Source organism: Leuciscus leuciscus, assembly GCF_965113295.1.
Source record: "Leuciscus leuciscus genome assembly, chromosome: 15".
Classification (NCBI taxonomy): domain Eukaryota; kingdom Metazoa; phylum Chordata; class Actinopteri; order Cypriniformes; family Leuciscidae; genus Leuciscus; species Leuciscus leuciscus.
The window spans coordinates 8,359,454-8,384,414 of NC_138739.1; the positions used below are offsets into that span (position 1 = coordinate 8,359,454).

The following is a 24,961-nucleotide window of genomic DNA, read 5'->3' on the forward strand; positions in this document are numbered from 1 at the left end:
AAAATAATTGATTGAGGCCAAACATAAAATAACATTATAAACTGTCACTTCACCACGTGACAGCAGCAAGCAGGCTCCTGATTGGTTAACGCGGCGCGAATTGACGCAGAAGTTCAGATTTTTCAACTCGGGCGGCAGACGCGAATTCGCGTCAAACGCGTGAATGCACAAATAGCACTAATAAAATCATTCGCGCTTAACGCGCCAGATGCTCAATTCGCGCTATTCGCGCGAACGAGGCGTATTCGCGTCTACCGCGCCGCGCTCTACGGCTCATTCGTGCCGCAGGAATTTTTTACGCGCGTAACGCGTCTTTGCATTGACTTAACATTGAAATCACTCGCGCCTGACGCGCTATTCGCGTCCGGTGTGAACGCACCATTAGCCTACTTCTTTTTTTTACAGACAATTTCTCCAGCCTTTGAAAAAATCCTCTCACAAGGGACACTTGTTGCTGGCATGCAAATATATTTTTTAGCAAGGACATACAAGAGGAAAGATTACTGCTCTCTCTTAGTAAGTTAGGGCAGGGGTTTTCAACCTTTTAGGATATGCGCCCCCCCAAGTTTGTCTAATTTCATTCGCGCCCCCCACCCTCCCAAAGTGCGTGCAAACGAACATCATTGCTATACAAGTTGTGAAGAGGTTCAGTGTTTGGAAGGAAGACAGGGTCGGCGTGACTGGGACTCGCACGTTTTATTTACAAAACTCAAATCAACAAACAAAAGTCGCCCCATGGCCTTCAGTGTAGAGACAGGAGTGGAGGAAGCTGCAGTTGTAGAAGCCGCTTTTAGTAGAGAAGGCTGTTGCCCAGCCCTGTTTGTTTGAACCGTGAGAGGCGTCAAAGCTTGCGCTACACCTACATCCTCCGTCATACATCATCAATGTTACTCTTTTGGCGTAAGTCGACTTGCGTACGTACGGCCGTCTGCCGGAAGCTAGTTATTTTAGTCAATAAAGTTTTAAATATGGATATTTTTCTTACACGAACGCATCGCTTCATAATTATCATTCTTGCGTGACAGCAGTGAAGTCTACTAATAAGCTGATGATAACGTGTCCAACATTATCATAAATCGATGTTCGTCCCATAGTTATGAAATAGTATATGCCCAGATATAATTCTGCTCAAAATGCAGCTGCTCGTGAACTTCCTATGAAAATAGGAGAATACATTGTTTGCATAATAAATCATGATAATGTGCAAATAATTGAGCAAACACACAGTGTCTACAAAATCTCAAAATCTGCTAGCGATCTATTGCTGATGATATTCGCTAACATGCGGTCTGAATTTGTATACATGCTGCTGTACAAAATCTAGGAATTACTGTAGCTCTGTTTGATATGCCAATACCAAAGCAAAGCCTGTTTGACTTTAAAGAGTTCAGCAAAGCTTTGTCTCTGTATCCTCATGGCAACATTGTCTGCTTGCTGCTGTATAAATGCAATAATTCATATTGGCCAGCTTCTTATATGCTTAGTATTTCACTGAATGACACGTGAATTAATGGTTACTTCATAATGAATTGATAAAGCAGACCGACAAAAACGCATAGTGATAAAGCATAAGAAAGACGGTTTCGCCTATCTTGATTAAAAAGCAGTATGCAGTGAAGCTGACAATCAGGCAGACTGAAGCTGTGTTTAAGTAAAGTGCCCTGTTTAAGAGTTGCCAATTGAGTGCATAGGAATCGGATCAGCTGATATGGGCGGGGTTGGAATTTAGCCAATCAGCTGATAGTGGAGCTTGACTACGAGGTCTGTCCGAACTAACGCAGAATGCTTGATTTCTGTTTTAAGGCACCTCAACTTCTGTGTTTCTCTGGTTCTCTGGCCTCAACCACAGCATGAACCCTTTCAGCGGTCGGTCAATCCCCTTTTCAGAAAGCAGCATTCCCATTAACATTAGCTTGTTCACATTGTATTATGTTGAGTGTCAATCCACAGTCTACGAGCCTCCACTAGACTGCATGTCGTCTCTGATCATGTGTGTCTTGGTTTGGAGTAAGTATAATAATATCATCAGAGATATTCTCCACTCCCTCAATAATTGTGAGTGCTGACTTCATGTTGGTCTTGTTGGAGAAGTTTGTGCACTAAAATGTTGAATGTTTTCAGTGTAGTTTTTCCAGTCCTTGTACCGTCACTGTTGAACTATTATAATATGTTATATAAGCTCATCATTATTTCAGAAAACACTGATCCAGGCCTTCTCAGTTTCTTCAGAAGAAAAGACCAAAAGACTCAGTTTTTACCAAGACTAAATCTAGCAGGTCACCAAATGCTAATTTCTCTAAATGAACAATTTCATTTACAGGTTACTGTGTGTTCCTTTAACTCTGACTCTTTACTAAATTACGTAATTTACTGGCTTTTGCATCAAATGAATCCTGCAATGGTTTTTCTCTTGTGTTTTATCTGTACAAACATCTCTGTGTCTGGTTTGATCTGTCGGTGGATAAACATCTTCTGCCGGATGTTTGTCGTCTCTGTGTGTGTCAGTAGTTTGTGGCTGAAGCGTTTCTTTATTTCCTCTCCTGCTAATAAGAAGCTCACAATCTTCCACTCCACACAAAACATCTTTACACTGAAATAAAGTGAATCCATCAACAGTCAAATAAGAGTCAGAGGTCAAATATGATTGACAGCTCACAGCACTAACTAACACACTAGTAGATACAGATTTCTAATCCAATATTTAACTATTCTGCTATTAGTTTTCATTCAGGGCCAGAATTCATTTGAAAATGTAAGATCAGCAAAAGCTTGTTGATTTTCGTGATGTTAAAGGAGACGGATGTGTGAGCGGAAACTGACTGAGGTTGGGGGAGGATTCACACACAACTAGATACATATCTCAGTTCAGTTATCTTTCAGATCAATCTGAGTGTTTCAGACATTAAGAGTTAGTATTGTGGGCTTTTTAGTGAACCGATGAAGAAAATGTTCCTCAAATTAGTTTTGCTCTGTTTGTGTTTGTGGCGTCTGGATGGTGAGTTTAAATGTGTTTTTCTGGTTTCAGTTGTTTCTGTTCTGATGTGATAAATTACTGGTTAAAATAGTCAGAAAGGAGATTAAAGCCAGTCCTTTTAATACATTTATTGATTATATAAAACTGTTCAACTATTTCTCATTTTCATTCATCATCTTTTGTTTTTGAACTTCTGCAGAATATTAATCATTTTACATTTACATGATCAAAAGTATTTTAGTGAAGCTTCATCAAACCAACATCAAGTGATTTTAAAGCTTTAATCTGTGAAAAACTCTGTTCTTCAGGTGTGTTTAGTGTTGCAGTGAAGTTAGTGTCAGTGATTGAGGGAGATTCAGTCACTATATACTCTGATCTTACTGAAATGAAGGATTATGATGTGGTTCAGTGGAGGTTTGGAAACATGTTAATAGCTGAAATCAATAAACGGGTCGACAGAATCACTGTATATGATGATGTTCTTGATGGGAGATTCAGAGACAGACTGAAGCTGGACAATCAAACTGGATCTCTGACCATCACAAACACCACAACTGAACATGAAGGAGAATATAAAGGAAAGATCAACAGTGTTATCAAGATTTTCAGTCTCTTTGTCATTGGTGAGTTAAATAATTGTTTAACTTGTTTTATATTTTAATCAGCACAAATATACTATTATTAATCCAAACATTTTGCTTCTATTGTTTAATGATGATATATGAATATTCAATTTCAAACTATTTACATTTATAAACCATCAAGTGACCCTCTTAATCTGTGACAAACCCTGTGTGTGTGTGTGTGTGTGTGTGTGTGTGTGTGTGTGTGTGCGTGCGTGCGTGCGTGCGTGCGTGTGTGTGTGTGTGGTGATTCAGTCTTGGAGTCAGTGATGGAGGGAGATTCAGTCTCTCTAAACTCTGATCTTACTGAAATGAAGGATGATGATCTGATCCAGTGGAAGTTTGGATATAGCATCACTTTAATAGCCGAAATCAATAAACGGGTCGACAGAATCACTGTATATGATGATGTTCTTGATGGGAGATTCAGAGATAGACTGAAGCTGGACAATCAAACTGGATCTCTGACCATCACAAACACCAGAGCTGACCATGCTGGATATTATGAACTACAGATCAACAGTGAGATCAAGAGTTTCAGGCTCGATGTCTTTGGTGAGTTAAAAAACGTTTACACCTGTTTTTTAATGAAAAAATTTAACTTTATTCATACATGATTTTAAAAAAATCTTATATTGTTTTTTTTTATGTAACTATTAAACCATTCAATTTAGTAAACCATTATAAAGTGATTTAACAGTATTAATCTTTGCAAACCCTGTTTCTGTTTGTTTTCTGTGTGTTTGACAGATGAAGTGAAGTCAGTGTCAGTGAAGGAGGGAGATTCAGTCTCTCTAAACTCTAATCTTACTGAAATAAAGGGTTATTATTGGGTTCAGTGGAGGTTTGGAGATGAAAACACTTTAATAGCTGAAATCAAGAAATGGACCGACAGAATCACTTTATATGATGATGATCTTGATGGGAGATTCAGAGACAGACTGAAGCTGGATCATCAAACTGGATCTCTGACCATCACAAACACCACAACTGAACATGATGGAGATTATATACTACTGATGTTTCCAGAAGAAAGATTCTCATCAAAAGCATTCAGAGTTTCTGTCTATGGTGAGTAGAGATATTTTTTCTTCTCCTTTAAATATTCTTATTTACTATTACATGTTGAATTGTTTAATCATTTTACAGTTTGAGATGACAGACCGTATACAAACTGAATATAAGATTGTTGATTAGATTTGATCATATTTCTGTGTATTCAGAAATATTAGTTGATGTCAGCGCTGATATTAGTGTTTATTGACTGATCTGATCTCAGTTTGATGTGTTTATTCCTCAGACTCTGTCCACTGTTGTGGTCCTACTGAAGCTGTGATCCGATTGGTCCTCTCTGCTCTGGTGGGCGTGGCTACTTTCATTATTGTGGTTTATGAGATCAGATCCAGAAGAGCTGAACGAGATCAAGCACATATTCACACATCAGGTACATGATTGATGATGTCATTTCTCACAAACTGATTTTGCATTTATAAATGTATCCCACATGTATTAATGGCTTTATATGTTCATCTTTTTCAGGAAGTATTGAAATCTAAAGCAGAACGCTGAACTTTAAAGGTTCTTCAAGTGTGTTTTTTGTTCTTCTTGTGTTTTTAAAAAAAAATAATAAATACTGATTATTACTTGAGCTTCTGCTCTCTTTCAGAGTCAGATGTGGAAAAAAAATCCAATATGTATGGCTTTGTTCATATTTTTTTGCAGAAACATAAAACAAATGAATGGAGAGACACACAGATCTCTCTTTACTACTGGATATTTTCTGTATGTATTTCCTTTTTCTTTATCAATAAAGTTTCTCACTCTGAGGTTCAAGAGTCTCTCCATGTTTTATTACATTTATCATATTGAGCGTCTCCTGGAGACGCTCAAAAAACTATATTTTATATAGTGTACCATATATGACTCTTTACATTTTTTAAATATAATTTTTAATCATTACTTTCTTTCCTTTTCTATCTACAATAGTAAACAAAAATGCACTGCATTGCACTGAGTGTGTGATAGGGCCCAAAATCTCTAGTGTGATTTGTCTCTGTGGTCTCGTCTGAGGAGCAACTCCTCCATCTAGTGGCTCACCCTGAACTCACATGTTATCAGGAGTTATCTTTGTCAGCTCTGACGTCACAGTCTTTAGCAGCTTGTCTGAGCCGTGTGAGAAATTGTTGAACAGTTTCACAGTGTTTTTGTGTGAGCGTCTCACTAATGCATGTTCACTCTGAACAAAGTGAGCATTTAGAGCATCATAATACATACCTGTTAAATATTAATCATATGATGATATCAGAGGACACTTTCATCCACACAGTTAATGCAGACGATCTGTTCCTGCTCCATAAAACCATTAGAGAAACTCTGAAATCAGTCTGAGAGGAGAAACAATCGAGACATTTGATCAGAAATGAACAACAAACGTCCTGAAGAGAGTTACAGGAGAGAGCAGAGCCAAACACTCACAGGATCTCATGACAAGATCAAACTGTTGCTTTAAGATGTTTGTGTGACGTTATGTGTCCGTTTATTTCAGTTGAAAATGATGTCATTGACTTACAGGAAGTTGAGGCCTACTGGAGCTCAAAGTGACAATGATCAAAGTGTGAATTAATCATCCAAAACAGAGTTAGATGGTCACATACATGAACACTGAATAAATAGACAGTTATTTTAACTGATTGTAGAGTTTGACTTCACTTTACTACAGAGCAGCTTCACATCAGCGCGTCTGTCATTTTATTACTGAACCAGTTTTGAAGAGTTTGTCTTTTCACATTTGTGGACTGAAACTGATTAGATTAGATTAGATTAGATTAGATTCAACTTTATTGTCATTACACAAGTACAGGTACAAGGCAACGAAATGCAGTTTAGGTCTAACCAGAAGTGCAATAGCAGCAAGTGCAGGATATACAGTGGTTCCATAAGTGCAGAACATGGATATGTACTGAATAAATATAGAGTTGAATACTATTATAAACAAAAATTTACAGATAGATTTGTCCTATGAATATAATATACAGATAACTATTACTGTGAACAGAATTTACAGCTAGATATGTACTGAATATAATATACAGATGGCTATTACTATAAACAGAATTTTTACAGATAGATATGTACTGAATATAATATACAGATGACTGTTACTATAAACAGAATTTTACAGATAGATATGTACTATGAATATATATACAGATGGCTGTTACTATAAACAGAATGTGAGCATAATATACAGATGGCTATTACTATAAACAGAATTTTACAGATAGATATGTACTATGAATATATATACAGATGGGTGTTACTATAAACAGAATGTGAGCATAATATACAGATGGCTATTACTATAAACAGAATTTTACAAATAGATATATGTATAGTTTGGCTAAAATGAGCAGTATAACAATGGATTTAAAGTAGTGCAAATAAAGTTTGGACAGAAGCTATCCGAGTGAAAGTGCAGTGGAAGTAATTGCATATTACAGTTAAAGTACGGTATTGCAAATGTATATGTAAACAGTCGGTACTGTAAATAAACAGTCGGCAGTGCAAATTAAGCATATTCCAGTCAAGGTAGTAGTGCAAGATGCATATGTAAACAGTTGTTTCTATAATAACAGTCAGCAGTGCAAATGAACATTATAGTATTGCAAATAACAAAATGGAGGCAGGTGTGAGGAGGGAGAGGAGAGTCAATCAGTATATGAGGGGAGTGGGATCAATGAGGGTTAGAGTTTAATAAAGAGACAGCTCTGGGGAAAAAACTGTTCTTTAGTCTGCTGGTCCTGGTCCGGAGGCACCTGAAACGCCTGCCGGAGGGCAGGAGAGAAAACAGTCTGTGGGCTGGGTGAGAGGAGTCCTTAAGGATGCTGCGAGCTCGATGCAGACAGCGTTTCCTCTGGATGTGCTCGATGGCAGGTAGTGGAGTCCCAGTGATGCGCTGGGCGGTTTTCACCACCCGCTGCAGTGCCTTGCGCTCTGCAACAGAACAGCTCCCATACCACACTGTAGCACAGTTGGTCAGGATGCTTTCTATTGCACAGCGATAGAAGTTCACCAGGATAGTGGAGGAAAGCTGATTCTTCCTCAGTGTCCTCAAGAAGAAAAGGCGCTGGTGAGCCTTCTTGACCAGGCTGGAGGTGTTGGTTGTCCAGGTCATGTCCGCCGAGATGTGGGTCCCCAGGAACTTGAAACTGGAGACACGCTCAACAGCCATTCCATTGATGTGGATGGTGTCGTGTGTGCCTCTTGACACTTTCCTGAAGTCCACGATGAGCTCCTTCGTTTTGGTGGTGTTGAGGAGCTGGTTATTTTCAGTGCACCATGTGGCCAGGTGCTTGATCTCCTCCCTATAGGCAGTCTCATCGTTGTTGCTGATGAGACCAATCACCGTAGTGTCGTCCGCAAACTTGACGATGGAATTAGATCCGTACACAGGCTTGCAGTCGGAGGTGAAGAGGGAGTAGAGAAACGGGCTTAGCACACAGCCCTGTGGTACACCAGTGTTGAGTGTGATGGACGTGGAGCAGTTGGAGCCTGATCGAACATTCTGGGGTCTGTTGGTCAAAAAGTCCAAAATCCAGTTGCACATGGAGGTGTTGATGCCCAGGTCTCCAAGTTTGGCTATTAACTTAGTTGGGATGACAGTGTTGAATGCTGAGCTGAAGTCAACAAACAGCATGCGTGCATAAGTGTTCTTATTGTCCAGATGTGTGAGCACAGAGTGCAGTGCCATGGAAACTGCATCCTCTGTGCTCCTATTGCTACGGTAGGCAAACTGGTGTGAGTCCAATGTGGATGGAAGAGAGTCTTTTAGGTGTGCCAGGACCAGCCGCTCAAAGCACTTCATTACGATGGGTGTGAGTGCTACAGGGCGGTAGTCGTTAAGGCACTTCGGGCTGGAGTGTTTTGGCACTGGCACAATGGAAGTGCATTTAAAGCATGTTGGTACAGCTGCTTGGGCAAGAGACAGGTTGAAAATGTCTGTAAAAACCCCAGCGAGCTGCTCCGCACATGCCCTGAGTACGCGTCCAGGGATGTTGTCTGGTCCAGCAGCCTTGTGCGCGCTGATCCGGCTCAGTGCATTGCAGACATCTGTGGAGGAGAGTGTGATCGGCGGGTGGTCAGCTGAGGATTTGAGCTTGGTGGCAGTTTCTCTGTTGTCTCTTTCAAAGCGAGCATAAAAGTAATTTAGCTCGTTCAGGAAGTTGACATCAGTGGCTGCGGGGGTGGAGTGAGAGGGTTTGTAGTCACTGATGGCCTGAATGCCCTGCCACATGCGCCGAGGGTCAGCGTTGGAAAAGTGTCCCTCTATCTTAAGCTTGTAGCAGTGCTTGGCCTCTTTGATGCCCCTTTTCAGATTTGCTCTGGATGTGCTATAGGCTTGTGCATCTCCTGATCTGAAGGCAGTGTTGCGTGTCTTCAATAGGAGTCGCACTTCCCTGTTCATCCATGGCTTCTGATTTGGGTATGTGGTGATCTGCTTCTGGGTTGTAACACTGTCAATGGTGGTATTGATATAATCCAGTACAGAGGAGGTGTAGCAGTCAATGTCCGTGTGAGAGCCACTGGTGGCTTGAGAAGCAAACATACTCCAGTCTGTGTGTAGAAACCTTTCCTGGAGTGAGGAATCTGCCCCCACAGGCCACACCTTGATGGTCTTCACTGATGGCTTCACGCGATTGATGAGAGGTGCATATTTGGGGGTGAGGAACAAAGAAAGGTGATCTGACTGTCCCAGGTGGGGGAGGGGTGTCGCGACGTAAGCTCCAGCCATGTTTGTGTAAACATGGTCTAAGGTTTTGTTTCCTCTGGTGTGACAGGAAACATGCTGGTGAAATTTCGGTAGCACTGACTTTAAGTTTGAATGATTAAAATCACCCGCAACAATAAACGCAGCTTCCGGGTGAACGGTCTGTTGTTTACTGATGGCTGCGTGAAGTTCTTTCATAGCAAACTTGGCATCAGCATCCGGGGGAATATAGGCTGCAGTTATAATAGTGGAAGTGAACTCCCGCGGTAGATAAAACGGTCTACATTTAACCATGAGAAACTCAAGGTTAGCTGAACAATGTCTCCCAACAATAGCAGAGTTTGTGCACCAAGCTTTGTTAATGTAAATGCACAATCCACCACCTCTGGTCTTACCGGAGCCATCTAATGTTCTATCCGCCCGGAATGTATGGCGTCCCGCTAGCTCAATAGCGTTGTCCGGTATTCCGCTGTTTAACCATGTTTCCGTGAAAATTAGAACATTACAGTTCAAAAGTCTCTTGCTGTATGTGATGTTGAGTCGAATCTCCTCCATTTTGTTCAACAGCGACCGTACATTGGCAAGGAAAATGCTGGGTAAAGAGAGCCGGTGTGGTGTTAGCTTTAGCTTAGCTCTTAGTCCTCCGCGCTTCCCCCGCCTTTGTTTACGATCTCGACGCCGCCTGCGAGCACTTCCGCCCGGCCGGGCAGAGTGCATAGCCTCGGGTGTTTTGGCGATCTCAGGAAGGAGTCGAAGGTTGTCCATAAAACTGTCGGAAATTCGCAAACCAATATCCAAAAGCTCACCTTGGGTGTACGATGTTAAGGCACAACTGTTCTGCACGAACAGACCCGAAATGAGCAAGAAAAATACTGCTAAATTGCAGAATCTGGAGAGACCGCGAGCCTCGCGATGTACTCGCGCCGCCATCTTGGTTTCAATGTTTCAAATGTGATGAAGATGTTTCTCCCTGTTTTGCTCTGCTTGTGTTTCTGGCGTCTGGATGGTGAGTTTAAATGTGTTTTTATGACTTCAGTTGCTTCTGTTCTGGTACCATGTAATAAATGTCTGGTTAATTTAGTCAGAGAGGATCAACATTCGCTGTTACAGGCCAGTACTGATAGGAGGAAATCATATTATAAGGGTGATCAAACGCAAACCGTCAGAAAAATCCAGACTCGACAGTGACAAAGTTATTTATATACACTGTTTATTCAAGAAAATCCTCCAACATGTAATCCTGGAAACAATTGCTGTACAGAGCACAACAACATTTAAGAAATCCATTACAGACACAGAACAGAACCACAGCGGTGCATAAGGTATATCCATATACAATGAAGAATAGGAAAACTTACAGTCAGTAGAGCTGGAGGCGTCATTTCACTGAATTGAACCACAGTACATGTTCTTTCCACTCATTTGTGCATTTCTTTTCCAAGTCTTTCTCAAAAGCGAGTTTTATCAAGTGTTATTAGGCACACTATGTAATATTTGGATCAAAATATTCAAAAACCACTAAAACAATGTTATATATTTTGTTGATGATTTGTGTACTTACATTATCCTGAATGTGTCTAAGATTGTTTAAATCCAGAGAAGTAAGCAGTTTAAACCAGGACAGGGAACGTGTCCGTGCGTCACCTAATAATGACATCATACCCACGTTACACTCGATTTCCAGTTATATTTTGTAGAAACGATGGAAACACCAAAGGCCCTTTAATATATGATGTGTTTTATTAGACAGGTGAGCAACTGTTTGGATATATCCATCGGCAGAAAACTAATCATTGTTACACAGTCTTTTTGTCTAAATCTTGTTTCTTGATTTACCGCGAGTTCCATTTTTACCATACCTAATATCGATCTGGCTCACTGCAGTGTGTAACAAGCGGCTCATATAGCGAACGCACAGAGTAGCATTATAACAACTTTCATCACACTCAGATGTATCTAATATGATAAAACAGCGCTGTGTTTCCCCACATACGCATGACCAGAAGAAGCAGAAGTGTCCATGGGATAATAAAAGCTCCACTGCTCTCGAGCCGTGTGTCGCGCTCGTCTCTCATTAGCAATCGCTCCAGCGGCTCGTTACACTCCAGCGGCTTTCGTAACGTTAATAAATCTTCAATATATTACTGGTCATCCATGAATATGATTTTTGCCCGAGTCCCGTTGTATTCTCCACCGGCTGGAGAGGTGAAGACAACATCTCCCACGATTCCACGAAATCAAGGCGTCATCAAGCTACAACTTTGTTTTGAATAAACTTACATAGAAATTACATAGTGTGGCTTTAACAGTGTATTCACTATCAGAGCTCTGTACCTGTCAGGTCTAACAGTGTTTTTAGTTCAGTTTTGTCCAGAAAACACTCATCAGTCCAGGGCTGCGAGAGCTTGCATGAGTTTGCTGTTACAGTCTCTAAACCATGCAGCCGTTTCTCCGCTCACAGCATTGAAGTTCAGTCTCGTCACTGTGTTCATGTTGTCCTACGGTTTCCTCAACAGAGTAATGCTTCAAGTTCTCACCCATCATGCGTTGTCTTTTGTTTGGTCTGGTTTCGGACTGGGAAAAGATTGTATAGCTAATTCTCAAAAGTTCATGAATTTTGTAAAAATGAAAATGGATTTAAATGTTAGCATCATATTAAAGTAATAAAATAAATCTTTAAAAAAAAATCTAGATCATGTTTTCCATAATTCATGCATGAAAGGGTTAAATAAACAGTATATAGGCCCCATAGCTACTGAAGGCATAATATTAGTTTTCAAGCCACAGATCAGGGAGTAGCACTCATAGCTTTTCTCAAGGATGGCTCAAACACTGGGACCAAGCGGCAACCTCCCTGTCTCTCTCTTGAAACCAACACGGAATTAAAGGGCAATCCATCAACTGGCCGCTTGAGGCTGGCTGCAAAAGTGAGTCAAATCTGCATCTCCCCCATGTTAAAATGCCCAACTTTACAGCAGAAAAAAACATGTTTACAGCCTGGAGCAAAAAGTGCCTTTGGTCTATACAGCTAATTTTGCCCTTCATGACAACTGTGAGGGGGGTGAATTTTTTTATAACTCATTCGTTTAAATTATATTAAGCCTTAGTGTTCTGCATAATTAAGGGTGTCCACTTTAGAGTGACAGGTGGATTCCCGCTGCTGTGGTCATTAGTCATCATTAGCCGTTTGTCTGTTGTCTGTTAGCCGTCACGTTACCTCAGCTCATTGTCTGACTGTAAAAATAAATAAATTCGGCCACGCCCACTTTAGGCTTCAAAAACGTCAGAAACCTACAGGTGACGTCACGGACACTACGTCCATATTTTTTACAGTCTATGATTGGGACGGTGGACATGTTCATAAGCGTCTGAAGACCATTGCCCCATGACCTTCAGTGTAGAGACAGGAGTGGAGGAAGCTGCAGTTGTAGAAGCCGCTTTTAGTAGAGAAGGCTGTTGCTCAGCCCTGTTTGTTTGAACCGTGAGAGGCGTCAAAGCTTACGCTACTCCTACATCCTCCGTCATACATCGTCAATGTTACTCTTTTGGTGTAAGTCGACTTGCGTACATACGGCCGTCTGCCGGAAACTAGTTATTTTAGTCAATAAAGTTTTAAATATGGATATTTTTCTTACACTAACGCATCGCTTCATAATTATCATTCTCGCGTGACAGCAGTGAAGTCTACTAATAAGCTGATGATAACGTGTCCAACATTATCATAAATCGATGTTCGTCCCATAGTTATGAAATAGTATATGCCCAGATATAATTCTGCTGAAAATGCAGCTGCTCGTGAACTTCCTGTGAAAATAGGAGAATACATTGTTTGCATAATAAATCATGATAATGTGCAAATAATTGAGCAAACACACAGTGTCTACAAAACCGCAAAATCTGCTAGCGATCTATTGCTGATGATATTCGCTAACATGCGGTCTGAATTTGTAGATATGCTGCTGTACAAAATCTAGGAATTACTGTAGCTCAGTTTGATATGCCAATACCAAAGCAAAGCCTGTTTGACTTTAAAGAGTTCAGCAAAGCTTTGTCTCTGTATCCTCATGGCAACATTGTCTGCTTGCTGCTGTATAAATGTAATATTTCATATTGGCCAGCTTCTTATATGCTTAGTATTTCACTGAATGACACGTGAATTAAACCTTGTGTATGGTTACTTCATATTGAATTGATAAAGCAGACCGACAAAAACACATAGTGATAAAGCATAAGAAAGATGGTTTCGCCTATCTTGATTGAAAAGCAGTATGCAGTGAAGGTGACAATCAGGCAGACTGAAGCTGTGTTTAAGTAAAGTGCCCTGTTTAAGAGTTGCCAGTTGAGTGCATAGGAATCGGATCAGCTGATATGGGCGGGGTTGGAATTTAGCCAATCAGCTGATAGCAGAGCTTGACTACGAGGCCTGTCCGAACTAACGCAGAATGCTTGATTGCTGTTTTAAGGCGAGACATGGCAGGCAAAAACATTGATTTTCATGCAGTGGTCAGTTTTGAGATTTTGGGCTAGTTTACCTTTCCTTCAATATGTGTTCTTTCAAGCTGCTATAAAGAAAACATTGAAAATATACATTAAGATGTTTATTTTATTACATTTTGTTTACTTGCGGCTGTAAGTTTCTCCCGAATTTACCAGGAAGTTAGCATTACAACGCGACACGCTGAGCTCCGTCTGTTTACTGAAGTCTGTCATGACCGGTATGGTTGTAAAGCTCTGAGTCTCCTGCACAACGCTATGTAACCCAACTATGGGCATTTCCTTTCTATCAGTAACCAATCGTGAATGTCCAAAGGGGGATTTAAAGCTAACGCCGATTTCTCATTTAGAGCTATTTAAATCTTTAACTGCCGTTTTCTCAAAATGAGTTTTTTTCATAAAATGTAAAAACATAAAATGTTTCTAAAATTAGTTTAGTTCTGTTTGTTGAGTTTTAAATGTATTTAAATGAATGGCTTCAGTTGTCTTCCATTTTTCTACAGAATGATACCAGTATGGACCAACACATGTTAAAGGATTAGTTCACTTTGAAATTAAAATTTCCTGATAATTTGTTCACCCCGATGCCATCCAAGATGTCCATGTCTTTCTTTCTTCACTCGAAAAGAAATTGAAGTTTTAGAGGAAAACATTCCAGGATTTTTCTCCATATAATGGACTTCAGTTGCAACCAAATATTCCAATGTTCAAAGAAGGTTCAAATGTCAGTCTCAATGCAGCTTCAAAGTTTCGACACGATCCCAGTCGAGGAATAAGGGTCTAATCTAGCGAAATGATCGGTCATAAAAAAAAAAAAAAAAAAATAAAAAAAATATATATATATATATATATATACTGTGTGTATATATATATATATATATATATATATATATATATATATATATATATATATATATATATATATATACTTTTTAACCACAAATGCTCGTTGTGTACCATCTCTGAATGCCACACATTGCGTCATTACGTTGGAAAGTGACCGATCGTTTCGCTAGATAAAACCCTCATGCCTCGACTGGGATCGTGTCGAGACTTTGAAGCTGCATTGAGACTGACATTTGAACCTTCTTTGAACAACTGAATGGTTGGTTGCCATTGAAGTCCATTTTGCTTTTCAAACGCACAGCGCGTTATTTACTGAAGCGATCGAGCCGCTCCAAACTATGAAACTTTATTGTTACCATATACATATCTACATTTGAGCAGATATCCACAAACACAGTATTTAACAGTGAACACAGGTCTAAACATTATAATATTCAGCATTATATCTAGCAACAGTTCAACTGCAATGTAAAGTTTATGCAACAATAACATTAACTAATATAATTCAGAATACATTTCTTACCTTACATCTTTCTTGTCTTCAAATCGCGTTCTTCTTCTTCTGAGGTAAATCCAATGTAAGCTGACTAAGCTCACAGCATGTATTCCAAACTCGACGAAAAGCAGAGACTGATGAAGTTTGGTGCTTTGTGTTTGAGGTAATGAGCGTGTTCGCGTTCCTTAACGTGGAGATTTGCATGTCAATCTCTTTTGCGCACGTGGGCGTGGTCACATTAAAACTAATGAGCAAGGGTTTGAGAAACTGGACATCTTGTTGGTTTTATACAAATTACTTAAACAGAGAATATTTTATTTTATTTTGAATCCGATCATTTAAAAGTAACACTTAAATGTTTATAAAGATATACGTATGGCTCATAAATGTGTGACAAGTATTCGCTGAGTTTTGTTTCAGTTTATAGACGTGCTTAAGAAAAAAAAGTTCACCGAGACGGAGAGGCAGAAAGCACACCCTGTTTATTTTCTTTATTTTACAAAAGCACAATGTTTTGTTTTGATTGTAAGTGGACACATACAAAAGTAGACATCTCACAGATTCTTTTTCTGTATGACCATAAGACGGAGTAATTTAAGTTTATTGTGCTACTATGTGAAGAAAATCCAGCAAAACGCGCCGGCGCGTTTGCCAACCCCAGAGAGTTAATCAATTGTGAAATGAGTTAATTTCAGCTATGAAGCAAAACATGTCATCATCCAGCTCAGTTCAGTTCTCATCCAATAGTGTCAATGCATTCAAGTCAATAATATTGCCAAATATTACAGTGGGTACGGAAAGTATTCAGAGCCCCTTACATTTTTCACTCTTTGTTATATTGCAGCCATTTGCTAAAATCATTTTAGTTCATTTTTTTTCCCTCATTATTGTACACACAGCACCCCATATTGACAGAAAAACACAGAATTGTTGACATTTTTGCACATTTATTAAAAAAGAAAAACTGAAATATCACATGGTCCTAAGTATTCAGACCCTTTGCTGTGACACTCATATATTTAACTCAGGTGCTGTCCATTTCTTCTGATCATCCTTGAGATGGTTCTACACCTTCATTTGAGTCCAGCTGTGTTTGATTATACTGATTGGACTTGATTAGGAAAGCCACACACCTGTCTATATAAGACCTTACAGCTCACAGTGCATGTCAGAGCAAATGAGAATCATGAGGTCAAAGGAACTGCCTGAAGAGCTCAGAGACAGAATTGTGGCAAGGCACAGATCTGGCCAAGGTTACAAAAAAATGTCTGCTGCACTTAAGGTTCCTAAGAGCACAGTGGCCTCCATAATCCTTAAATGGAAGACATTTGGGACGACCAGAACCCTTTCTAGAGCTGGCCGTCCGGCCAAACTGAGCTATCGGGGGAGAAGAGCCTTGGTGAGAGAGGTAAAGAAGAACCCAAAGATCACTGTGGCTGAGCTCCAGAGATGCAGTCGGGAGATGGGAGAAAGTTGTAGTAAGTCAACCATCGCTGCAGCCATCCACCAGTCGGGGCTTTATGGCAGAGTGGCCCGACGGAAGCCTCTCCTCAGTGCAAGACACATGAAAGCCCGCATGGAGTTTGCTAAAAAACACCTGAAGGACTCCAAGATGGTGATAAATAAGATTCTCTGGTCTGATGAGACCAAGATAGAACTTTTTGGCCTTAATTCTAAGCGGTATGTGTGGAGAAAACCAGCCACTGCTCATCACCTGTCCAATACAGTCTCAACAGTGAAGCATGGTGGTGGCAGCATCATGCTGTGGGGGTGTTTTTCAGCTGCAGGGACAGGACGACTGGTTGCAATCGAGAGAAAGATGAATGCGGCCAAGTACAGGGATATCCTGGACGAAAACCTTCTCCATAGTGCTCTGGACCTCAGACTGAGCCGAAGGTTCACCTTCCAACAAGACAATGACCCTAAGCACACAGCTAAAATAACGAAGTAGTGGCTTCACAACAACTCTGTGACTGTTCTTGAATGGCCCAGCCAGAGCCCTGACTTAAACCCAATTGAGCATCTCTGGAGAGACCTGAAACTGGCTGTCCACCAACGTTTACCATCTAACCTGACAGAACTGGAGAGGATCTGCAAGGAGGAATGGCAGAGGATACCCAAATCCAGGTGTGAAAAACTTGTTTCATCTTTCCCAAAAAGACTCATGGCTGTATTAGATCAAAAGGGTGCTTCTACTAAATACTGAGCAAAGGGTCTGAATACTAAGGACCATGTGATATTTCAGTTTTTCTTTTGTGCAAAAATGTCATTTTTTTGTGCAAAAATGTCTTCTAAATGTGCAAAAATGTCAACAATTCTGTTTTTCTGTCAATATGGGGTGCTGTGTGTACAATAATGAGGAAAAAAAATGAACAAATGATTTTAGCAAATGGCTGCAATATAACAAAGAGTGAAAAATTTAAGGGGGTCTGAATACTTTCCGTACCCACTGTAAGTGTCCCCAACTAAGTATTGAGAGGCGACAGCGGCAAGGAACCCAAACTCCATCATGTGACAGAAACAGAGAAAAAAAACCTTGGGAGAAACCAGACTCATTCGAGGACCAGTTCTCCTCTGAACATGATCTGATTATGATATTTCATCCAGCTCCTTCTGCATGAAGATCAGGATACATCATGCCAGCATAAGGAGGGAGGAGATGAAGCTGTTATAGGAGTCTGTGCAGAGATCTGGTCTGGTTCTGGTGTTTGCTGAGGATCTGTGCCGATGACGGTCTAGTCGACGAGGTCTTCACAGGCGGTCTGTCTCTAGGCCTCGTCTAGTTGTCACAATCTCTGCTGACATTCAGGGCTTGTGACATTTTGATGTGCCTGATCTCTTCATGATGAAGGAAAGTGCTCTTTTCCTCATTTTTACTGCTGGTTTTAAGATATAGTCTGATGATGTTTTAGAGGCAGTTGGTCTTGATTTTAACTCTTTTACCTGCAGCATTGCTACATTCACCGGGCTTCCTGTTTTTTGAGTGACGACACACCACATCATTGGTCGTCGTGGTGAAACGGAAAACCCGTACTGGATTTCTTCTGTCACTGACCTGGACGCCATTATATACTTGGGCCTGTTTCTTGGCAGTCGGGCCCCATGTCATATTTTGTCTTTCCACGTCTGGATGGTGTGAAGGGCATGGAGAAAAATAAGTGGTTGCTCCTTGCTTCTTTATGTTTTTATTTTTCTTTGTCCTTATTTTTTACTGGGGGCACCTACCACTGGAATGGTTACTCCGGTCCAGTGCTCCCAATACCTTGTGACTCATACAAGGGCACGTGTGCATTTGGTTGTTCACTTAATGTCGCATCATTCCTTCTGCCCCTTTTCTTCCCTTCAGACACTGTTGACTTTGTCTGCCTGTCCAGTATCATGACGTTATGTGACAACTTCACCACTTTCTCCTGTGTGCTCCAAGATTCCAATTTTGGACAGAAAAGCAATGAACCGTTCAAAAAATCTACTAAACACAAATATTTAATTGTTTTGTTGCTGTTAATGTCAGGGAATGTACAGCCCAACCCAGGCCCAGACACCCCTATAAGTTTTAACACCCCGGCTGATTTTAAAGAAAGATCTGGTCTTGGTTTCTTTCATTTGAATGTTCGCAGTCTTGTTCCTAAAATGGACATGTTGCGTATCTGGGCTCACTCCACAGATGCTGATGTATTTGTCTTATCTGAAACTTGGTTAAGAAAATCTGTTTCAGATAGGGAAATCAATATTAGTGGTTACAATGTTTTTAGGACTGACCGCCTTAATAGAGGTGGGGGTGTAGCAATTTACATCAAAAATCAATATCAAGTTAATGTACTACTGTCAATATCATTAGTTAAACAGTTTGATTTTCTGGCTTTGGAGCTCGAAGTATCTAAATCACTTAGTATAACTATTATTGGTTGTTATAGGACACCCTCGGCTATTAGTGGTGCTCTGCCCTCCTTAATGAAACTTCTTTCTGATTTTAACTCTAAAGAATTAGTAGTCTTCGGAGACCTAAATTGGAACTGGTTACAACCAGTATCTGATGATTTCAGAGCTTACTGTGATTTATTAAATCTTTTTCAGATCGTTGACAGTCCCACACGGCCAAACCTTAAAAACTCGGAAAAATCATCGCTAATAGATGTAATTTTAACTAACGTTCCTTATAAATATTCAACTGCTTCCATATTTGCAAACGACATTAGTGATCACTGTGTCGTAGCAACAGTTAGAAATACTAAAATGCCTAAAACTAAATCACGCATTATCGTTAAACGAAATATGAAGCACTTCTCAGAACAAGACTTCCTTCACGATTTATCTAACCATGGCTGGGAAAAAATTAATATTAGTACAGATGTTGAAAGTGCCTGGAATCTCTTTTATGAAGGGTTTACCAATATAATTAATAAGTATGCCCCACTAAAGAAGTACAGAGTCAAAGGCCGAAACAATGCTTGGTTTTCACCTGATTTAGCAAATATCCTTCATGAGCGCAATGTGGCATGGGCAAAAGCCAGAAAATCAAATCAGAACTCGGACTGGCTGGTCTTTAGACAACTGCGCAATACATGTACTCTCAAAATTAGAAAAGCTAAATCTGATCACTTTCTTTCTCAAACCACTCAAAATCTGAATAATTCATCAAAATTTTGGAAAATTATAAAATCGTTATCAGAAAACAGTAAAGGCCAGGAGCTTCCATCAAGTATTGTTATGGACTCTCTAAAAGTTACCGACAAGGCCAAAATGCTTGATTGTTTCAATGAACATTTCATAGCCTCAGGATTTTTATTTGAGTCATTCAGTTCTCAACATGAGTGTTCCTCTACAGTTGAGACTGTTAGTCCTGACCCTTCTAGTTTGTCTTTTAGTTTCAGTCCTATCAAAGTCTCAGACGTAAATAAAGCCCTCAAGCATTTGGACACAACCAAATCTGCAGGCCCTGACAAACTGGATCCCTACTTTTTAAAGCTATCAGGAAATGTTATTGCTGTGCCCTTAACTACTATTTTTAATCTGTGTTTGAATACAAATGTCATTCCTCTCATCTGGAAATCAGCCTTAGTGGTTCCCCTGCTAAAAGGTGGTGACCCTACCATCTTAAATAATTACAGACCAATCTCTAAACTGTCTGTCCTGGTCAAGATTCTAGAATCCCTTGTTAGTGATCAGTTAAAGAACTTTTTTTACAGTCATAGGCTATGTTCACACTTAGCGTCTTTTTTGACAAGAAAAAGTTGACAACGGCGTTTTTTTAGCAAAAAAAAACGCTGGCAGCGTTCGGTTACAAATAGCAGCCGAGCGCGTCTTTTGTGGCTGGCGCATATACTGACGCGTCTTGACCATGCGTCAACATACTACGAAAAGGGTACCCCCATAACGTCCATATGTGACGATTCGGGTTATGGGTAGGTTTAGGTATGCGTTAGGGTACCGCTAGGAGGCGCTGCTGGTGCGCTTCTGTCTGCGTCTCATATTGACGTTAAAGGGGTACCCTTTTCGTCGTATGTTGACGCATGGTCAAGACGCGTCAGTATATGACGTTTTGGGGTGAGACCGGGCTGCTATAACAAGAGCTGCAACAGTAGCCTAGTGCTGTGTGATGCAAAAAATGTCGAGAAAGAGAAAATTGGCTCTTGCGTTGGCTTTTGAAGTTACCGGGGAGGAGAATGTCGGTTCACAAAGACGTTTGTGGGTGCACGACAGACAGTTGTTCTTGTTGTTATGGAAACGACAGGTCTCGCTACTCGCTTGTCATTGGTCAGCTGTCAAAAAGGCGCTTGACGTAGGGCGTTCTTTTCAGAAAAGTTGAACTTTTTTCAACTTAAAAAGACGCTCTGAGCTGCAGAAAAAGACGCCGGCGGTGGCGTCTAAAAAAGCGCTCAGGACTTTTTGGAAAAAACGGTTTACTCCATAGGGTTATAATGTAGAACAGACGCTGGCAGTTTGAAAAAAGACGCTAAGTGTGAACATAGCCATAGTGTGTTGTCTGACCGCCAATCTGGTTTTAGAAAAGGGCATAGTACAACAACGGCAGCTCTTAAGGTTTTAAATGACTTTGTTGAATCCATGGATAATAAAAAGCATTGTGCAGCCCTTTTTATTGACCTTTCAAATGCATTTGATACAGTGGACCACATAGTGCTTAAACAGAGACTGTATAGGGCTGGGCTTTGTGAGAAAACTGTTGGCTGGTTTGTTAATTACCTTACAGACAGAACTCAGTGTGTGCAGGCAGAGGGTTGTACTTCTCGCTACCTCCAAATAACAAAAGGTGTGCCCCAGGGGTCAGTCTTGGGGCCACTACTATTCATCCTTTATATAAATAACATTGATCATAACGTGTCTGACGTAAAATTTCATTTTTATGCTGATGACACTGTATTGTATTGCTCTGCACCCACTGCAGATCGGGCCCTCTCCCAGTTACAACTTGCTTTTAATACGCTTCAACAGAATCTTTGAACTTGTTTTAAACGCAGATAAAACTAAAGTCATGCTTTTTTCAAATTCAAAATCTAAGTCAAATCTCCCGTCAATCCTTACTTCCCAGGGTATGAAAATTGAATGTGTTTCTAAGTATAGATATCTTGGTATTTTAATTGATGAATCTCTTTCTTTTAGCCTTCATATTCAGCAGCTAGCAAAAAGATTAAAACTTAAATTAGGATTTTACTTTTTGAATCAAATCCTGCCTTTCGTTCAAATCTAGAAAGAGGCTGGTCGCTGCCACGTTTATGTCTGTACTTGACTATGGTGATGTTTTATATATGCATGCGTCATCTCAAAGTTTACATGCACTGGACACTGTATACCATGGATCTCTGAGGTTCATCACTGGTATGAAGGCCCTCACTCACCATTGTGAATTGTATGAAAGTGTTGGATGGTCCTCTCTATCAACACGTAGACTTGGTATTTTAACTATCGCACAGACTCTTGCCATCTTCAGAAGTTTTCTGACGATTCTGTTGTGGTTGGCTGTATCAGTAAGGGTGATGAGACTGAGTATAGAGATATGGTGAGGGACTTTGTTACATGGTGTGATCAGAACCATCTGCAGCTCAACGTGACAAAGACCAAAGAACTTGTTGTGGATCTAAGGAGAAAAAATATACCAGTGACCCCTGTATCAATCCGGGGGGTCCCTGTCGACATTGTGGAGGATTATAAATACCTGGGAGTGCACATAGACAATAAACTGAACTGGGCCAAGAACACTCAAGCACTTTACAAGAAGGGCCAAAGCCGTCTCTATTTTTTGAGGAGGCTAAGGTCCTTTAACATTGACAGGATGATGCTGCGGATGTTTTACGAATCGGTGGTAGCTAGTGCTATCCTATATGCGGTTGCATGCTGGGGTAGCAGACTGAGGGTGGCAGATGCAAATAAACTGAATAAATTGATCCGTAAAGCTGGTAATGTGGTGGGGGTTGAGCTTGACTCCTTAACAGTGGTGTCAGAGAGGAGGATGCTGTCCAAACTGAATGTCATCTAGGTTAATGTCTCCCATCCACTCTATGATCTGCTACTTAAATACAGGAGCACTTTTAGTGCAAGACTTATTCTTCCAAAATGTACCACTGAGCGCCACAGGAAGTCATTTCTGCCAGTGGCCATTAAGCTTTATAATTCTTCCCTCTGAGTGTCTGGCACAGGAACTATTAGTTAGTTTTAATTTTTAAATATTTTGGTTGCTGTGCAACATTATTTGTTTAATCTGATCGGTTTTAAAATGAATGTGTAATACTTTCGTTATTATGTGTTCCCTTGTTCATTGGAACATTAGATTGAATGAATATGTTCATTATTACATATCCAAATAATGTAATTGTTTTTACAATATTTATTGTTGTTTATTATACATGTGGGCAACTGTGCAACTGTGCAATTTGTGACAAAGAATTTCCCCTTGGGGATTAATAAAGTATTACTGTACTGTACTGTACTGTACTGTACTTCAACACTGGTTTATCTTCATCTACAAGGCTATTTTAGGTCTCCTCCCACCCTACCTTCTGACCTATATCAGTATAGATAGTACCGGGTCCTATAATCTTCGTTCCCAGGATCTTTTCCTGCTATCTGTCCCAAAGGTCAGAACTGAGCTAGGAAAAAAGGCTTTTAAGTTTGCGGCTCCCTCTGCTTGGAACAATTTACAGAAATCCATGAAACTTACTGAGCTCGTCTCATTGGTCGCTTTTAAGAGGTTGTTGATTGACATGGAGGCAGCCACATCTGGCTGCAGATGTTTTACCTAGCGTGTTTTTAGGATTGTAGTTGACTTTGAAAGATTTGCTGTGTTAGTTGTTTTATGTTTTTTGTGTTTTTGTATATTTTGTATGTACTGTATGTGTGGTATAGTACTGCTGCCTGTCTTGGCCAGGACACTCTTGTAAAAGAGATTTTTAATCTCAATGAGTCTCTTCCTGGTTAAATAAAGGTTTATGATTCTTACTAGGACTAGTTGTTAAAGATCCCTAACTTTCAGCACAACAATTGAATGGGGATGTCATCTTGGGTGGGGTGAAATTTGGCACAGAACTCATGGTGCCACCAGTGCGACACATCTTCAGTTGTGTGCCCGACCTCATTGGGTGTTTCGGCCACTTATCACAAGACACCCTCTGCCGGGGTTGGCCCACCACGGGTTGATCAGACCCGGGTGTGTGTCGCACGATGGTGGCACCATGCGATCATTTGGCAGCCCATGTTGCGTCCCTACGTTTCAGCCACAGCCAGTGACTGCTCCGTTCCGCTGCAGTGGCCAGTCCTTTGATTGCCCTCCGTTGGGACTGCCCTCTGATCCCTACTTCCTTCAAGAGCCTTGTGGTAGAGCTGGCTACAAAACCTCTGCATCCCACCTCCACTGGCCACACCTTCACATTCCAGCCCCGCCCCTCTGCTTCAGCTGCTAAGTTGGCATATCGCAGCCTCTTCCGTTCGAATGCCTCGTCGATGGCATCCTCCCATGGGACAGTCATTTCAACGATGAAGACACGCCGGCAGGACTTGGACCAGAGGACAAGGTCTGGGCGCAGGTTGGTTGCTGCAATTTCGGGTGGGAAGGTGAGCCTCTGGTTAAGGTCTACCCGCATTTCCCAATCCCGGGCTGCGTTCAGTGGGCCAGAGTTTGGGAAAGATGGCTTAGTCCACTGTTTCTCCCCTTCCCGCATGAAGGTTGTTCTCCGTGGGATGGTAGTCTGGGCATTTAGAGGTGTGGCGTTGGTGGTTACCCTCTTGTTCTCAAGTTCGTCAGCCAAGCACCTCAGCACTTGGTTGTGGCGCCAGGTGTACCTTCCTTGAGTTAGGCTGGTCTTGCAACCCACCAGGATGTGTTTGAGGGTTGCTGGGGCTGCACACTGGGGACAGGCTGGGTCCTCTCCATACCAGAGATGTAGGTTGGTTGGGGAGGGCAGGACATCGTAAGTGGCTCTGATGATGAAACTTAGCCTATTAGCCTCCATGCCCCACATCTCACTCCATGTGATTTTCCTCCTCTCCACGCCATCCCACTTCATCCAGCGGCCTTGCTGGGCTTGGGAGACAGCCTTGGCACACCTGGCTGCTTCCTCCTGGTGGCGCACCTCCTCCACCACCATGTGCCGCCGTTCGGTTGGAGTAGCCTTTTGCCATGTGGGTGTTGCTGCTTCCAATCCAAGGCCCCCTCTGCCATGTTGGACATGCCCCACTATATCCCGGTGTCTGAGGGCAGCCTTTGCCGCCGCAACCGCTGCCGACGGCTTCCATTTCCTCCCCGTTGCTAG

At 41.1% G+C, this 24,961-nt stretch overlaps 3 protein-coding genes across 3 annotated transcripts in view; all 3 read left to right on the forward strand.

The window, feature by feature from the left end:
• Positions 1-2,935: 2,935 nt before the first annotated feature.
• The window catches only part of LOC309474891 (uncharacterized protein), a gene marked incomplete at its 3' end in the record, with an annotated part of 100,865 nt that continues 78,839 nt past the window's right edge, over positions 2,936-24,961 (forward strand). Inside the window, exons 1-3 of the mRNA XM_082137510.1 lie at positions 2,936-2,995; positions 3,283-3,597; positions 4,348-4,441. Of these exons, the coding sequence (XP_081993636.1) occupies positions 2,938-2,995; positions 3,283-3,597; positions 4,348-4,441 (467 nt within the window). The 5' untranslated portion in view covers positions 2,936-2,937. The remainder of the gene's footprint in view (positions 2,996-3,282; positions 3,598-4,347; positions 4,442-24,961) is intronic.
• The window catches only part of LOC309476313 (uncharacterized protein), a 78,274-nt gene continuing 59,241 nt past the window's right edge, over positions 5,929-24,961 (forward strand). Inside the window, exon 1 of the transcript XR_014198008.1 lies at positions 5,929-6,381. The gene's annotated coding sequence lies outside the window, so the exon portion shown is untranslated. The remainder of the gene's footprint in view (positions 6,382-24,961) is intronic.
• The window catches only part of LOC309476238 (uncharacterized protein), a 52,283-nt gene continuing 37,653 nt past the window's right edge, over positions 10,332-24,961 (forward strand). The window contains exon 1 of the mRNA XM_082139508.1: positions 10,332-10,370. The gene's annotated coding sequence lies outside the window, so the exon portion shown is untranslated. The remainder of the gene's footprint in view (positions 10,371-24,961) is intronic.